This window comes from Phlebotomus argentipes, unplaced genomic scaffold, assembly GCF_947086385.1.
Source record: "Phlebotomus argentipes unplaced genomic scaffold, Phlebotomus argentipes genome assembly scaffold_4, whole genome shotgun sequence".
Classification (NCBI taxonomy): Eukaryota; Metazoa; Arthropoda; class Insecta; order Diptera; family Psychodidae; genus Phlebotomus; species Phlebotomus argentipes.
Window position 1 is genome coordinate 2362499 of NW_026776174.1, and position 16643 is coordinate 2379141.

General features: G+C 44.5%; 3 protein-coding genes across 3 annotated transcripts; 1 reads left to right on the forward strand and 2 right to left on the reverse strand.

Moving 5' to 3' along the window:
- Positions 1 to 94: 94 nt before the first annotated feature.
- Positions 95 to 10724, reverse strand: LOC132258946 (protein tolkin). The gene is made up of 10 exons (XM_059756509.1): positions 9901 to 10724; positions 4433 to 5063; positions 3579 to 3758; positions 3279 to 3506; positions 2918 to 3204; positions 2616 to 2738; positions 1722 to 2537; positions 1288 to 1661; positions 515 to 1219; positions 95 to 454 (listed from the first exon to the last, which is right to left on the reverse strand). The coding sequence occupies exons 1-10, from the start codon at positions 10136 to 10138 to the stop codon at positions 95 to 97; spliced, it is 3942 nt and encodes a 1313-aa protein (XP_059612492.1). The 5' UTR covers positions 10139 to 10724.
- Positions 10725 to 11659: 935 nt separating this feature from the next.
- On the forward strand, positions 11660 to 13179 carry LOC132258950 (methionine aminopeptidase 1). The gene is made up of 3 exons (XM_059756512.1): positions 11660 to 11948; positions 12016 to 12759; positions 12827 to 13179. The coding sequence occupies exons 1-3, from the start codon at positions 11783 to 11785 to the stop codon at positions 13051 to 13053; spliced, it is 1137 nt and encodes a 378-aa protein (XP_059612495.1). The 5' UTR covers positions 11660 to 11782; the 3' UTR covers positions 13054 to 13179.
- A 109-nt stretch (positions 13180 to 13288) lies between these two features.
- Positions 13289 to 16036, reverse strand: LOC132258948 (segmentation polarity homeobox protein engrailed). The gene is made up of 4 exons (XM_059756510.1): positions 15562 to 16036; positions 14934 to 15425; positions 13820 to 14308; positions 13289 to 13525 (listed from the first exon to the last, which is right to left on the reverse strand). Exons 1-4 carry the CDS (start codon positions 15931 to 15933, stop codon positions 13451 to 13453), a joined length of 1428 nt encoding a protein of 475 aa, XP_059612493.1. The 5' UTR covers positions 15934 to 16036; the 3' UTR covers positions 13289 to 13450.
- Positions 16037 to 16643: the final 607 nt, after the last annotated feature.

Genomic DNA, 16643 nt, shown 5'->3' on the forward strand with positions numbered 1-16643 from the left:
CTCCCATAAACTATCGAAAAGAACGTCTATTATTACGGTTAATTTAATTTAACACGATGCAAGTGGCGGCGAAAGATGCCTAAATGGGGGGCGTTTAATCGAGTGCCTCTGAGGACGCTGATATGGTGTTGGGGACGCGGTTTCTCTCCTGCGATGCTGAGAATCTGTTCAAGATGGGAACTGAAGTGTTGTATTTGATTGTGGTGATGCTCAAATCCTCCTCTTCCTCATTATCGCCTTCGCTCTCCAGCAGAGTCGTCTTGTAGATACTCTTGAGGGAGCCCGGGAATGGCGTCATCATCTCTGAGCTGTCTGAGCTCATCTCCTCATCATTGTCATCATCATAGGGCATCACAGACACGTAGGAGGCTGAGAATCCTTTGAATACGATGTTGTCGTCTGTTCGGAAGCGCACAAGCAAAGCTTCATTCATGGAAATGATGTCCGGAGGATTCTGGTAGAGAGAAGAGGAGTTAGGAAATCACTTCTATCGGAGGTTTATCTAATTGCTTACCAGATTTCCGCAATAGGTTCCGTAGAGAGGCCCGCTGTTATCGTCCAGACCGCCGTAGACTTCCACGAAATCGTACGAACACGCTTCTTCATTCTCCAGTTCGAATGTGAGGAAAGTGAGCTGAACATTCTTCCCAGGCTCCGCTTCGATGGTCCAGTCGCAATCGGCCCTGTTGTCGTAATCGTTGTCCCCGAACTTTGAGTGGCTGTAGAAGTGCTTCACCTTGCTGGTGGCCTGAAGATGTCCTCCGCAAGCAGTGGAGTGACTGGCAACGAAGCCCTTGCGCTGGACACTCGAGTCCGATTTGAATAGGAGTAGAAGTTCGTTGGATGTGGATGAAATGGGATGAGGAGTCTTGGATCCACAGAACCTGCCCAGAGTGCTGGAGTCGGGATTGTCACCGTCGTAGACGGCAATGTGATCGTAGGCGCACTCCTGATGTGGCTCCACTTCGAAGCTGTTGAAGAGCAGCTTGATTCGATGTCCAGGAGTCGTGGTGAAGTGCCACACGCAGTCTTTCTTGGCCGGATAATACTCGGGATAGTTGGGACTGAAGATCTGGCCGCTTGGCGAGGTGATCTCGTGCTTGCATCCGCCCTCCTTGCAGTCATGACCGTTGTCGTGGAGTGTGAAACCGTTGTGGCAAGAGCAAATGTAGGAACCTATAGTGTTTTTGCACTCATGCTGGCAACCTCCGTTGTTAACCTTTTGCAGAACAAGGAATGTGCCAATGAGAAAGTATCCCAACGAGAGACTGTGATCAATGTACTCACCTCGCATTCATCGATATCGGTGAAGAAGACTGCAGCAAAGCCACCCTTTTGCACTGTGTTGTCAGAAGAAAATTCCACCCTGATCGCATTTGTCTCGGATGTGATCATTGGAGGCAAACGTCCTCCGCAGAATGTTCCGTGGCGCTTGAGATTGTCTTCAGACATCTTTGAGTAGATGGTTAAGGAATCATATTCGCACTCCATCTGGAAGAAATTGTTGCCCTCGAGGTCGAAGTGAGTGAAATTCAGTGTGATCCTGTATTGTGGTGGAGCCTGGATCTCCCACACGCAATCCTTGGACAAGGGATAGACATCGGGGAAGGACGGTGATGTGATTGTCCCATTCAAAGTGTTGAGAATTCCTCCGCATGCATCTGAAAGAGAGCGGAAGTTTTAGTCCATCTGCAAGGAAAGGAAATTGTGATTCATCTTACTTTCGCACATCTTTTTATCGCTACGAAGTTCATATCCAATGTGGCAGCTGCACTCGTATCCGCCCAAGGTGTTGATGCACTCATGCTGGCATCCATGATCCAGAACCTCACACTCGTCGATCTCTTTCATGTACGTGGCGGAGAATCCCGCCTTCTGCACCGAACCGTCCGACACGAACTTCACGAACAGTTTGTTGCCACTAGCTCGAATATCCGGCGGCACTTTGTAGCCACAGAAGACACCGATGAGCTTCGAATCAGCGCGATCTCCATCCCTGATCTCGACAAAATCATACATGCACGTGTCGTGATTCTCAACCTCAAATGACTGGAACTTCAGCGCCACTTGGTAGTCCTCGGGCACGGTGATCTTCCAGATGCACTCCTTGTTCGGCAGATAGTCCAGCGGATAGTTTGGTGACTCCAGATGACCACTGGATTGCAGATTCAGTTCACCACCGCAGACAGCCTCGTAGTGTGCCGCGAAGCCCTTGTATCGCGCTTGGCGGTGGGTCGTGATGTAGGTCAGCAGCATTCGGCTGCCATTGGACTTGAACAGCTCATTGACCTTTCCTGATCCGCAGAAGCGTCCCAGGATGGGTGATTTGTGCCAGTAGCCGTCGCGTATCTCGAGATAGTCTGTGCGGCAGTTGTTGGACTTGAAGATGTCCAGGTCGGTGATGTTGAGCACGATCTTCTCGCCATGCGTGGCTGTGATGCGCCACTCGCAGCGCTCGGGCTCCGTGGGTGGAACTTTGCTGTAGTAGCTTGGTGACGTGAATGCACCCGCATTCTCTTGAAATGTCCGACCACACTCTGGAAGAATCACATTAGGGACGATGATGGGGCACATTATTGAATGAGTAGAGCAGCAATTGAAAATTTGTCACTCACTTGCACATTTGTAGAGTAAATTGGCCTGGGCTATGTCGCCCTCCGATAGTCGAATGCGTTGACCAATTTCCGGCATCTTGCGGCCCTTCTCCTCAATGGGCAGAATTGTGTCCAAGTAATTGGCTACAAGATATTTTCGTCACAATGTTACACCATTTCATTGGTCACTATCAATGTCCAACAATGCCTCGAATGTCGAGGAGAGGAAGAAACTTATTGCCAATGCTGGGGAGCTATTAATTTTCGGGGGGGCATTGCTGGACTGGAGAATAGAGACATTATAAATATAAGGGTTTAGTTACTTTTAGAGAATGTGTTTCTGGCGTAATGCATGATGGAGTCATAGTCATATGGCAGTCCTAGCGAATTCACGTCCTCCTCAGTCAATTTATTGAAATTGTACTCCTGTCCGGACATGATGTTGGTCTTTTCAATCACCACATGATTCTCGCGATCGGGTCGCGTGTGTTCATGCCAGAAGCCCACAACGTGACCCAATTCGTGCACGACAATGCCGAATTTGTCGCAATTCTTCCCAATCGAGATGGCTTGTGCGCCATTCCCGCGCTTTCCCACAAACGAACAGCAACTGCAAAGATTTGGGGCGTTATTGTGTTGTCACCACACACAACTTGTGATGATTGTGACCAGGAGGAAACTCACCCACAGGGTCTCTCAGTGAAGACGATAAAGTTGGGATGCTCAGACGTTCTCTCCACGAATTTGATGCACGTGAAATTTTCCCAGTGTCGCATGGCTTGCTTGAAGAGCGCCTTATGAGCGCCACTAAAGTTGCCGTCAATCTCATAAGGAATGACTCCATAATCCCAGATGCGCTCCTTCTTGGCCGTGGCGGCGCGCGTGATGCGATGGTGTTGGTACTGGTCGAGCCTGAAAATGTGGATTAAGGGGATAGATTTTCAGCTGATGTGGCTTCCCCACCTGCGCGCTCTCTTTACCCACCCATCGTCGCTCTTCTGCGGCGGCAGTGGTGTCGTGGTGGTCATAATGCCTGTCTGCTCCAAATCATTCTCCTTGTGGTGATTGCTCTTGAAATCCTCGGCCGTTATCACAGGACGATCCAACTCCTTCTTCAGTCTCGTAAATCTCGCCTCATAATCATCAATTACGCTGTGGAATTTCCTACGTGAAAAACGACGGGAGGTCATATCACTTGTGCACACTCAGCCGAAGGCACTCCTTGAGGTTGACGGCGAGAGTCTGTCGGTTTTTCGCGCCACCCCAAATGTGCCCCATTTGGTTGCCACCATTGCCACTGATTAAACTATTATCGCAGCTGAAATTCGTGTAATTCTCCAAAAAACATGACACACTCCAAATGGAACTGATTGAGAATTCACGAAATTCATTTGCCGCAAATACCATTTGTGGCATGGATTTGAAAATGGCTCATGTTGTGTGGTTGGTGGACAATGAAATGGAATAAATTCATGTGTGGTTATGCTCTCGGATACAATGAATTTTGGAGGATTTTCATTTTTCATCTGACAATTCAATACTGAATTTCCTGTTCTTCAATAGTTTATGGCACATTGCAAAGCAATACCATAAATATTGGTTTGTTCACAGAGAGACATAAATATGCGTGAATTAAGCATTTATACATACATATTATGAATAATTCATAGCTTAGCTATTTTAATAAATTTATAAAAACAATCCGTCTTCGCTTAAAATTGGCAGCACTTTGCTCTTTTCCCGAAAAACCGACACACTTTGCCTACCAACCCCTCATGAGGGCCTCAGTATGGTGGAATTATTGAGTGAAGATGGGTAAGCAAAGAAGAGGCTGATACCTTCCCTGGCGGCGTTTTCTGTGTCTCCTGCGTACTGCCCCGTTTGCAGTTAATGTCTCAATATCGTCCAAATGACCACCATTACCGCCAGCATTGCTGAAGCGATTGGCGAGGGTGGACCTGACGGCGGGTGTGTTGGTTGGCGAAACGGTCACCCTCCTCTGCTGAATGTGCTCGCCAGAGTGATTGACAATGTCCTTGCTGTTGGACTGTATTTTATCGTACTCCGTGTGCCGTGTCACATTACCGTCGCCCTTCTTCACCACCTCTTCTGTGGTGTTGGGGATGTCCGAGGGGCCCGAGATGTTGCCATTGATTTCCGTAGTGGATGTGGGCGCCAGAAAGGGGTTCTCCTTCAGCTTCGCGCCACCGCTGCCACCCTTCACATTGTGGTCCACCACGTCGTTGTTTTTGGGATCGGTGGCTGAGGGCTGCGTGAGTGTCTCCTGGGCCTGCTTTGTCTTCTTCCTGATGATGTCCGTGAGGCCCTCCTCCTCCACCTGCAGTCCCTCGTGGTACACCTCCTGCTTCAGCTTCTCCAGCTCCTCCTGGAAGGACTTGTTGAGCCTCTGTGCCTCCCATTCGCTCTCATAGTTGATGTTCGGCAGCGCAATGTCTCCCATGTTGCCCACTGTGGAGATGCAAAGGAAGATCATCATCTTGGGTGAAATCGCGAGTGTCGTCAATGTTGTGTTATTGTGAGTTGAGTGTTTTTTTTTTCTCCTCCTCTTGCTTTGTGTCTCTGTGGTCGATCGTGGGTCATGTGAATATCGCATATATTTGCGCATTTAATTTCCGGCATATCTTCACTTTATACCATTTTCCGCAAACTACCCCACACACGCATTGGCGGCAGTTATAGAAATCATCACCACACGCGATTTTTCCGCCCAAACCGCAAAATCATCCCTTCGGAAGTGCACACAGAAATTGAGTTTGGCGGGAAAATAATTGGAGCAGAAGGGTTCAGTTGCAGAGGATATTTAATGCTAAATGATTAATTACAGTTTGAATGAATGTATTCATTCGATATGATTTCCATTACCGCCTATTTATTTGAAGTTGCTAAATACCAGTGATATAGTTTCAGATTAGTTTAGCAAATTGAGAACCGTAAAAGTGTACAACGTAAAAAGAGGTCAACGAGAAAACCTCTCTTAACAGCTAAAATCCTTCACTATGTCTTCTGATCCGAAACAATGTTGTATATAGTCAGAAACATACATTTTCCTTGATTGTTCCCCACCGAATGTCCCGTAGACAGAAATGTAATGTGTTGTCACCCGCATTTTGAGTCACAGCCATTGTTCCAGATTCGCTGTGGGAGGATTAACTCGCAGCCATGAAGATAATCTGGCTCCCATCCACGCTCAGATTATGTCTATTTTGGCATGAGGGTGGCACACGAGTGATTTAGGAGTGGTTGATGGGTGACAAGAGACGGATGCTGCAGTGAAATTGATTCAATTTCCGGGATCATTTCGCTCCTGCTCCAAATCACCGTGAAGAGACTTCCTTGCACAGTTCTGCGATTGTGGAAATGGAAAGATCTTCAAGGGGGAAATGACCAAGCTTGAGAAAATTACATTGGCACAGAGCGAAGTTCCTTGGGGAAGACAAAAGTGTCTCTCACATTTCAATTAACTCAAATGCTTTTGGGGGTTGTTGGAAAAAAATAATCTCACTCGTATTCTCTCTAATATATATTTGAAGTATCTGATTTATGTGTCTATTTTGATAACTAATAATGAGTTATATCGTCCATAAATCACATTTCATTGAGCCCTTTATCATTAAATACAGTGAATTGAATCTCCATTTATCTAAAATGCAGTAATTAATTCCTCTTTGTTTACCCATTTGGTCCCCAAGAGCCAGAAGAGTCAATGGGACACAATTGGCGGCAAAGGCTTCGTGAAATTTTCCCTCTCACCCCCCAAACCGCCGTTCAGCAACAATGTGTGGATTAAAGCGGGCAATAAGCTGCATTGGAGGGTTTTCATTCAGTGCACCCTCGTTAATAGTGGGTCATCGATGAGCGCAAAACGTGGCTATGCAGCTGTGGTGCAAAAACACACACACAAGGATGGTGTGAATTGATCCAATTGTTGTCACGAATATCCATTAAACCTGCTAACCAATATTTATTCCTCTCTTGGCATAGAATGTTACCGCGCTTTCACCCACCCCGAAAGCCTGAAAAGGCCACAGAATTGTCCCGGAAACTCTATCTCTGATGGTATTCCTGCTTTGAGCTAATAAAACCACTGATGTGACCTGGGAAGTCCTTGTGTGCACATGAAGCAAATTCCATCATAAAGTGTGCCTCTCAAGCGGTAAACATCGTGGGCAAGTTGCAAAAGCATCTGCATTTTGCATATGACAGATAGATTAAAAGATGTGGAAAAAGTGTGTAAGATATGAGAGAGGCGAGAAAAAGCCATGTGGATCCAAACAGAGACAGGGTCAGTCTGATGGGGTCAAAGGTGGGGTAGACGATAAGTCTCTTCCAGTATTCCTCGCTTTGCCCTCTTCAGTTTTCTATTCTTTGTGTGCCGAGGCTAAAGCACAAGACATCCCAAAAGTGTGTGTATTTACTCGAAAAAAAGAGGCTAATTAATTTCCCAAGGAGAACCATAAATTCTTTCCTTTTTGCCACCTCTTTTGCATCTCAAATAAAACGAGGATAAAGCTAAGGACATCACATTTGTCTCAGCTTCTTCATCACATTACATAAAATCCAAGTTGTATGATCTTCAAGAATGTTGTTAGAACAGTAAGATGTAGATTTAAATTTAATTTTAACAGTCTCTAGCAGAATTTAATCTTGTGAGAGTCAGAGGTTAGTGTATTAAGACACATTTGTAAATAAAAATAGACTCATTACATAAGAAAGTGCAGGAAAAAATTTGCTTACTTCAAGCATAAAACTGCAAAAACCTTTCTCTCACATGAAGAATTTCTGTCTTACAGTCTTTGGGTATTGTGGAATAATTTCTCGTCTTTCTGCCGAGAAAGTCAAAGGGTAATGGAAATATTTACATATTTTGCGCCACTATCAGGACTTTTTTCCCCATATGAACCTCAAAGGCTGAGGATGGAGTGTGATTGTGTGACTCTGTTGTAGAATGTGAGTGCCTTTGTGTCTACCGAGATTGTGGTGTTTTGTACACCGCGTGCGGAATGGGAAGTTCTCGTAATTATTCCTGGGATGGAAGGGAAAAAAAGTGTTATGATATTGTGAGAGGGACAAAGCACGTGATTATCGCACAGTCTCCACCACTGACTTGCTTAATTTATATGCAAGAGCACTCCTTCACAAAAACCCCCCAGCAGGATGGAATGATTCGCAGCACCATTTTTGGGGGTGTAACTGACAAATACTTCCTAAGAGATGAATAGTTTGTTTAGAGGAAACTCCATATAGAACAGGTGACAAAGTGTGGCATGAGCGCTTAAAACCCGTCCACGAAATTAATTTATGGAACTTTGCCACCGAACAACTTTGCCTCTTGCAATTTGTGGTGTGGTTAGGAGAGCCTGATAGAGCGCTAAACACTCTCTGTCATGTTCTGTGGCCAGAAAATCTATGCAGAAGTTCACCAGATGCAATTGAAAGATTATAACTTGCATAAAATTAAATTGAGAAATTAGTAAAATCCGTAATTAATTAGACTCTATACAATGTGTAGCTTAAATTTATGCTCAATGTCCTGGAAAGTATGGAAAGCAAGATGGTTTTTTTGGGGTATTTTTTGGCTTTCAGCTGTTATTCGCTTGCTATCTCTCCACTCATATGACTTCAATATGAATTCACTACGTATTTGCTTGCATCAAACAGCTTTGAAAAATATTTGAGCGTCTTTCCTTGATTAAATACTGGAATCTGTCTGATAACTCTCGCTTTTTCCGGTGACTGCAAAATTGCCCCAACTAATCGATCTGTCCACGTTTCTTCACAATTTCTTTTCCATCCACCGAAGGGTCAATATGCCAGTGATAAGTCAGTCTTCACTTATTTTTGAGATCAAACCTATTTTCGTGTCTATTTTCGGTTCAAGTTGAAATCCCTGTCACGATTTCTCCATCGCTGAGTGGTGTGCATATCTCAATGGGTTTTTCTCTCTTGAAGATGCACAGTGTTTTGTGTTTTCAAAAAGTGACGTGTTCAAGTGCCTTAAAACATCTCAGAGAAAATGTACATATGCCAATGGAGATAAAGAGAATATAATAGTCGACGTCAGGGAAAAAAGGTCAGTTCGAAAATGATAATTTGCAGTTTATTTCTGATAAGGACAATTCTTAAGTGATTTTTTTCTTGCACCAACACACCATCTGCTGTGTATTGAGCAGTTTCCATGCTGGAATTGATTGAGCTTCTAGGCGTGAATTAAGAATTGTTTCTCACAGCAAACTTGCTGCGGATTTTGCAAAAATTTGATTAGCCAAAGTGGAAAAGGAAGAAAACATTTCGCGGAAGTAATAATTTTAATTACTTACGACATATGCCTTTTATACTGCGTCTCAAAGTGATTTCAGATGCACTTGATCAGTGAATCTTCTAGGAATTGATTATTGCAATTTTTGAGTTTGCCAATGATTATTTTATATCTTGTTATTTAGATCATGAAATTTATTTTTTTCTAGATTCACATAAAGTTATTACATTAGAAGAATTACGAAATTGCTATTGAATCAGATCTGATACGAGACAAAGAATGATTATTCAATATTCTGGTGCTGTATTTTAGTTTCTTTGGGTATCCTGGACCTTTTTTTCATTTCATGAATTTTCAATCAACCTTTCAACTATGAAAACCAACCTCGTGGAAAACTTCAAAATTGACTTCTTCACAATTCTACTCTTTGTAATGGGGATAACCTGGGAATCTCCAATGGGAGATAAGGAGGGATAATTGTGAGATAATATTTCGCCAATTCATTGGATTACATGCTCACTTATCAAATTTAGAAAATACTAATGGAATTGCGAATTTTCAAAACGTGTTGTTCCTATTTTCTCACCAGAATAAAGTATTTTCAGTCTGTAATTTTGCGATAGAGATAAGGAAAGGCTTTGTATTCAAAGTTTCAAGATAAACAGGCTCATATGAATACTATCTTTAGTAAAAAAAAGAACCTTGATTAAATGCTGTTTCCACAAATATAGGATGATTTTCTAAAAAAAAACCTCTCTAGCTGAAGGAAACAGATTTTCAAGCACAATTGATGTATTTTCAATTTTACCATTTTGACGTAAAGATTATGTTATATATTTGCAATCCTTTTGTCAACATTTAATTCACACTGAAACTTCTTTGATGCACAATTTCGTTGCCTCCAGATGTTGCCTGACTTGCAAGTGTGGCCAAATGTTTTTTTTTAACGTCTGTCAGTGTGTCTGTGATGACTTTGTCGATTTAGTGCTGAAGTACAGTTGTGATTCTTGAGATCTCCTCAAATCTTACCTGACTTGCAAGGATCCATGTCGATATCATCGGAGATTTTGGGTGGGAATTTGGTGGCGAGCAACTGCTCAATGGTGAACTTCTCGGTGGAGCCCTGAACTTCCGTGGGGACAGTTGGGGGCTCCGCGTCACCCTTTGACTTATTGATGGACAACGTGTGACCACAAGTGACCAGGAAGAGCACGAGGAAGGGCAAAATGTGCCACCGAGACATTTTCACACAAAATTGTTTCCACATGCGACACAGAGATTGTTGATTTAATATATGAAAATTCAAGGAATTGCGGGATGTTTTCTCTCACTCGCGATTCTATCACTGTTTTTGTGAACTTTTCCACATCTTAACACTGCGTTTTTGCCTCCTTTTTGCCTCCGCGGGCTGGCGAATTTTTTCTGTCTCCCTTCTTGGATGCTCTTCACATTTATATGAGATCTTATTAATTCCTTCTTCTCCTCTTGTGTGCAGAAATTTTTACCCAGTCCTCTCACCAGGGCAAAAGGGGTTCAAGTACACGCGATGCTCGGGTGTGATAAAAAGACCTCCGAATGAATGAACACTTCTCTGGTGAATAGACAAAAAAGGCCAATATATTCACAGTTCCTTTCAACTTTCGCGACACACACACGGATTTTTGGCAGCGACACCACGAACCAGAGGTTCTTAGAAAAAAAAAGCACTACTAGGAAGGGTAGAATCCAGCACTCATTGCTGATCAGCGACAGAGCGAAATCAAATCGTCCCGGGATTCTGCTTGAGCCTCCGTCTCGGAGCGCGGACCGACACGAACTGAAAGTGTTGAGCAGCAGAAACGGTCAAAGTGCTTGAGTTCTGAGCACGAAGTGGGATGATACTGAATTCGGTGGATGAGAAATGGGGAGAGAAATGTGTGGCCCGAATGTTTTCTATCAACTCACCATTCGGGAAGATGATGCACATTCCCGCTCGTGTTTTCCCACTAAGCGCGCCTTCAAACTCTCACTTCCGCCAACTCTCTGACGGACAACAGATAAAAACATCTTCGCGCGCGGGATTTCTGAGCTGTGAAGGGGTGAGAATGCGGATTCCTTGGGAAGTGCACATATTTTACGCGAAATTTGTATTCTTCAAGCATAAAAATCGTTCTATTTTCCGGGAAATGAAAAATGTTAATTAGCTGATTAGTAGCTTTCTTGAGAGAATATTTGAAAGAAATGGTAATTCATTGTATTTTTTTTATACATAATTCATCCCAACTCATCCTCGCTGTAAGAATTTGAGCGTCAGTGCGTACATCTTCGAGTATTTAAACATCCCTCAAGGGTGTTAAATTCAATGAGTGTGTTTAAACAAGAGCATGAGAAACTTTTAATTGATTTATGGCGAAAGTTTGCTTGCCAACAGATTACTTAGGTATTTATGAAAAGATTTAATTAAGGGGTGTGTTGCACACATAAAAAACTTTTCCACCCTCATTTAAATTAATTGTTTCACAATTTATAGCATCTCCTTAGACGCTAAGGATGCCAAGGATACTCCATCGCCACAAGGTTGGCTGAATAGCTTTAATTTAGCATTTAACATGAATATAAAGTAAGATACTCAAGAGTATTTAAGAACAATGAATCATCTGATAAGTCTGATAATCACGAATGGATATTTTTACCATTACTAACAGGTCTTTTAATTCTAAAATCTCTTACAAAATTCATTCACTCGGTGAGTGAGTAGCCCTTTGGTTCGAAAAAGAGCGCGACATTTTTGGGACATTTCGGCTCCGGTTTTCCGGAGGAGACACATAACCCCACTTTGCCCTCCGGTGTGCTTGCAAATTGTTGGATGTCAGAGGAATTCTTGTGATTTTTCCGCGAATAACTGTAAAAACTCCACTCGAAAATTGTGAAAATGAGCGAAGAAGTGCTTCACGTGTGCGAGACGGTGAATTGTAAGAAACAGGCCCGATTGCAGTGCCCAACATGCCTGAAATTGGGCATTGTGGGTTCGTACTTTTGTGATCAGGAGTGCTTCAAGAAGAGCTGGAAGTCTCACAAGATTATCCACTCTCTGGCCAGTGAGTTACAATTTTTTCCCCATTGTCATGCTTCATGGCTAATTTGTTGGATTTATTTGTTCTGCAGAGGGTGAGAATCCTCTTAATAGCGCCGCCAATGGTGTCTACAATCCCTGGCCAAATTTCACTTACACGGGAAAACTGCGCCCAGCAGAGCAAACTCCGAAGCGAGAAGTGCCTCCCCACATTCCTCGGCCAGACTATGCGGATCATCCGCTGGGCAGGAGTCCCTCCGAGGAGGGATTCCGCGGGAATACGACAATCAAAGTGCTGGACGATGAGGAGATCGAGGCGATGCGAGTGTCTTGTCGCTTGGGGCGTCTCTGCTTAGACGCCGCGGCGGCTGCAATTGACGTGGGCGTCACCACTGACGAAATTGATCGCATCGTGCACGAGACCGCTATCGAGAACGATTGCTATCCGAGCCCACTCAACTACTACAACTTCCCCAAATCTTGCTGTACGTCCGTGAATGAGGTGATCTGCCACGGAATTCCGGACGTTCGCGCTCTCGAGGATGGGGACATTTGCAATGTGGACGTCACTGTGTACCACCGAGGCTTCCACGGTGACCTCAATGAGACCTTCTTCGTGGGGAATGTGTCTGATCAGCACAAGAACCTCGTGAAGGTCACGTATGAGTCTCTCTGCAAGGCCATCGAGATTGTGAAGCCGGGCGAAAAGTACCGGGAGATCGGGAATGTCATTCAGAAGTACGTCCAGTCGCACGGATATAGCGTGGTGAAGAGCTACTGCGGCCACGGTATCCACCGTCTGTTCCACACAGCGCCAAATGTGCCTCACTATGCTAGTGAGTATCCTCCACTTGTTGCTCCCTGGAATGTGTTGTCTCACGCGAAGTTGTTCTGTATTTGCAGAGAATAGTGCTGTGGGCATGATGAAGGCCGGCAACTGCTTCACAATTGAGCCCATGATTTCGGAGGGCACGTGGCGTGATGAGCAGTGGCCAGACAACTGGACAGCCGTGACAAAGGATGGTCTGTGGTCGGCACAGTTCGAGCAGACACTCCTCGTGACGGATGATGGCTGTGAAATTCTCACGCAACGCCCCAGCGGCAAGCCGCACTTTTTGGATAAGATGTAACAGGTTTTTATAGCTCATCGATTTATTTTCTCACAATCAGTTACTCGCGTCTCTGTGTCGTATACACGCCAGAGTGTCGCACAGTTTCTCATCTGGGAGTGTTTAGTTAGTCCTTTGAGACAAGAGGGAGAGAGAGAGAGGGAGGGAGAGAGCGTGTGTGTGTGAAAAAATAGGTAGCATAGAATCATCATTTTTCGTTGTTGAGATGTTTTTTTTTCGAGTATACATACGCCACACATATGGTTCTTACAATAAATAACAAATAATACAATAACAGAGGATCAGACATCTGGGAAATGGCGGGGAAGTGATCTTTTTACATGATTGGAACAAGTTTGGGGCTCTACAGCGGAATTGCACTAAAACTACAACTAGGAGTCAGAATCTTCCGGCTTCTCTATGTCTCTTGAGCCTTTTCTGATTGATCTGCGTCTTTGGTTGTGGTGTCGTCTGAGCGATTTTGTAGTTTGACCTGCAAACAGTGTCACATGAGAACATGTAATTAGCTGAGAGAATTGATTGAGTGTGCAAAAAAAGGTAAAAGCAAAATTACGAGGAAGTGTCGATAAATGAATTGCATGAGCAAAAAGAGGCGATGATCGTGATTCCCTAAATCACGCTTTGTCTTCTTATTTTAATTGAAATCGTGCATAAAATTCGCAAAAAGTGAATTGTTTATCTTTTCAATTTGGATTCAATTTTTTTTGCCATCACAAGCTCGTGGGAAAACGCAATGTTTCCTCTTTTATTCCACCCAGGAGCTCACCTTTTCCGTGTCGGTCGTGAATTCGTCGTCAGGCACATAGATTCTCATCTTCTTATCAGAGTTCGCGCTCTCTGATATAATAGGGCTCTGGTGTGAGAAGGAAGCCTCGGGTTCATCGTGGAAGGCTGAGTAGCCTTTCTCCATTAGTTCAGCATTGGCTTGCTCCAGTATCCGCGCGTTCTCCTCCTGGTGCTTGGCCGCGAGATCTGGAGCGTAGTAGAAGGCTGGCGTGGGTGCGGACTCGGCCACATATGGTGCTCGCGTGGAGGAAACGCTGTGAGGGTAGTTTAGATAGGCGCCGGACTGGAAATACTGCGTCGCCTGGTCCAGGAGTTGCTTGTACGCGGCGCTCTCATCTTGCTGCAGTAAATTCTGCGAATCTTGGTGTTGATACTGATCGTGCTGGTGATGCAATGCATCTTGCTGATGATGCAACTGATCGTGCTGAGCGGCGTAGATTTGACCCGGACTCGCGGCACTTTCGTAGGTCTACAGAGTGCATAGTGAATTGGTGCAGATTAGTCTCTACATCTACTTTACAGGTGTGGATTGTTTTATGGGTTCTAAATCTTTGATCTAGAAGATTTTTAATGCATTGTCATTGGGAATATGGATTTTTAGTCATTAATAAAATTCCTATAAGATTCAAAGGGGGTTTCCATCCACAAAACTAATTGGAAATCTCTTATAGGTTTAGCGCTGATTATATTTTTCAGTGTCTAGGTCTAGATATGAAAATTTAATCATTTTGAATACGTTTAGCCACCTAAAAGGAAGTCAAACCTTGTTTACAACAAATCTCTACAGATTACAATAAAATTGTGCGTTCAATAGAAGAACATTAGAATTTATCGAATGAAATACTCTTTATCAATCTTGAAAATGATTATATTTGTAGAGTTTTGCAATTTTTGTCACTGAACACAGTCTTTATTGTGTGTTCCCCTTATCTAAATATGTTTTTCTTTAAATTCCAATCACCTGTAAAAGTATTCTTTCGTTAAAAAGCTAGACCTTGAACTCAATAGAACGTCCCTACGTCGTTGAAGTAAGGGACCATGGGGTCCCTGTAGGTGTTGGGAAAGTGGGGAAGGTTGAATGATTGTGGCGTTACCTCTGTGTCGTGTGTGGTGAGATGTGTCTGTGGGTGGGCGTGCTGCTGCTGATAGGCGGACACGTAGGCGGGCTCTGGCCGGAACAGGTGCTGCTGATGCTGCTGCAGGAGATTATTGGACTGTGTCACGAGGTATGTGGGATTGTACACAGAGTCTGGCATTCCGTGCAACATGGACATTTGCTGGACGACCTGCTTCTGCATGCGCGGGAAGATGGGCCTGGTGCCCAGCTTCACGTACTGCAGGATGTGCTGTGTGGCTGCGGAGGGGTTGGAGTGATGGGGACGGCGGGAGGCGGGGTGGTGGTGGGGATAGGAGTAGTCGTGTGGTTTTCCGTTGCTCGGCTGCCCGAAGCGGGTTGTCTCGAGTGGCACCTTGGCAACCGGCAACCTGGGATCCGGATCGGGGGCAAAGTAGGTCTGCTTGCCGGACAGAGGATCGTGCAGGGTGAGATCGTTGGTCGGCTCCTCGGTCACTTGGTAGGGCTTCACCTGGGAAAGGGTTCGATCTCGTGACTCGGCGTCGCGGCGCGTCGCGAGTTAGTGTGTGTGGGAATGAATGAGATGGAGTTACTCGGCATGAGCGCGTTAGTGATGCGGGAGGGGGTTAACCGGGGTCTCTACTTACGCTCACGGGTCGCGGGGGAGAGTAGTAGGGTGTGATGGTGGGCGTGGGCGCCTCGTAGATGTGGTTGCTGTGGATGGGAGAGATGGGCGCGAGAGGCCCCACTGGCGAGAGATTCGGCGCTGGTATCGTGTGAATGGGGCCACTGGGCGCTGGCTGGCTCATGTACACGTTCGCGGGTGGGTAGGGGTTCTCGTAGATGTACTCCCCGGTGTTGGGTCCCGGCGGCGAGCTCTGGAACACGACGGGCTTCAAGTGGGAGTAAGTGGCGTACGATGGTCTCAGGGTATAAGGCGACGGCTTCAGCAGCTGCGTGTACGAGGGCAGAATGATTTTCTGCACGGGTCTGCTGTGTGTCCAGAAAGAGATAAACATCAAAAGCCACTCTCAAAATCCAGTGGCTAATGACCACATTTTCCCTTCCATTGACCCCCAGTAATTGCTAATCCACTTTATACCATGGCGCACAAATGCAATCTCGGACAGACGAAAGTGAAAATATATAGAAAAAAAAAATTAACACACTTACATATCTGTGAAATTTTTCACATCATAATTTTCTGGTTCATTGCATTCGTACAAAAATATATATTACTCCAAATTAATGAAATTAATTCACGAGAGGCCATTTGAGGCGCTACACTTAGCATTGAGGACTTTCAGAGCGGACAAGTACATGTTTTTGTTATTTGTTGAACTCATTCTTTATTGGCTTTTGTAGTGCCAGAGAAAATTGTTGTCGGCAGTTATGTTGGAAAAATTCAGAAAGCATTTTCATGAACGTTTTGAAACTATGATAATGTTGAATTTAAATACCTCTTTTACACTCTGGAATTTTCGAATGATTTATGTCTATTTTGCTTTTCGAAGCACCTCTGCTCTTCCCTACACATTAATTCTGTCATTTTTTTTTGTGCAAAAGTGCTCGCGTCAGCCCGCAGTTTGGTTGGACATTAATGTGGTTATAAATCTCTTTAGTGTTATTACAGTTCACTGCAGACAAGCATCTATATATTTCTTGCATCACAATAGATCATTTTTGCAGGCTGAGCCTTCAATTGGGTGAAAGTTTAAGTCAAATGGGA

Coding starts and splice junctions, on each gene's coding strand:
- LOC132258946 (XM_059756509.1), bottom strand. CDS start 10,138: ATGTGGAAACAATTTTGTGTGAAAATGTCTCGGTGGCACATTTTGCCC. Junction 2,538..2,615: donor TTTACTCTACAAATGTGCAA/GTGAGTGACAAA, acceptor TGATTCTTCCAG/AGTGTGGTCGGACATTTCAA. Junction 1,220..1,287: donor CCGATATCGATGAATGCGAG/GTGAGTACATTG, acceptor GTTCTGCAAAAG/GTTAACAACGGAGGTTGCCA.
- LOC132258950 (XM_059756512.1), top strand. CDS start 11,783: ATGAGCGAAGAAGTGCTTCACGTGTGCGAGACGGTGAATTGTAAGAAA. Junction 11,949..12,015: donor GATTATCCACTCTCTGGCCA/GTGAGTTACAAT, acceptor TTTGTTCTGCAG/AGGGTGAGAATCCTCTTAAT. Junction 12,760..12,826: donor AAATGTGCCTCACTATGCTA/GTGAGTATCCTC, acceptor CTGTATTTGCAG/AGAATAGTGCTGTGGGCATG.
- LOC132258948 (XM_059756510.1), bottom strand. CDS start 15,933: ATGTTTATCTCTTTCTGGACACACAGCAGACCCGTGCAGAAAATCATT. Junction 15,426..15,561: donor CTCCCCCGCGACCCGTGAGC/GTAAGTAGAGAC, acceptor ACCCTTTCCCAG/GTGAAGCCCTACCAAGTGAC. Junction 14,309..14,933: donor TCACCACACACGACACAGAG/GTAACGCCACAA, acceptor TGCACTCTGTAG/ACCTACGAAAGTGCCGCGAG.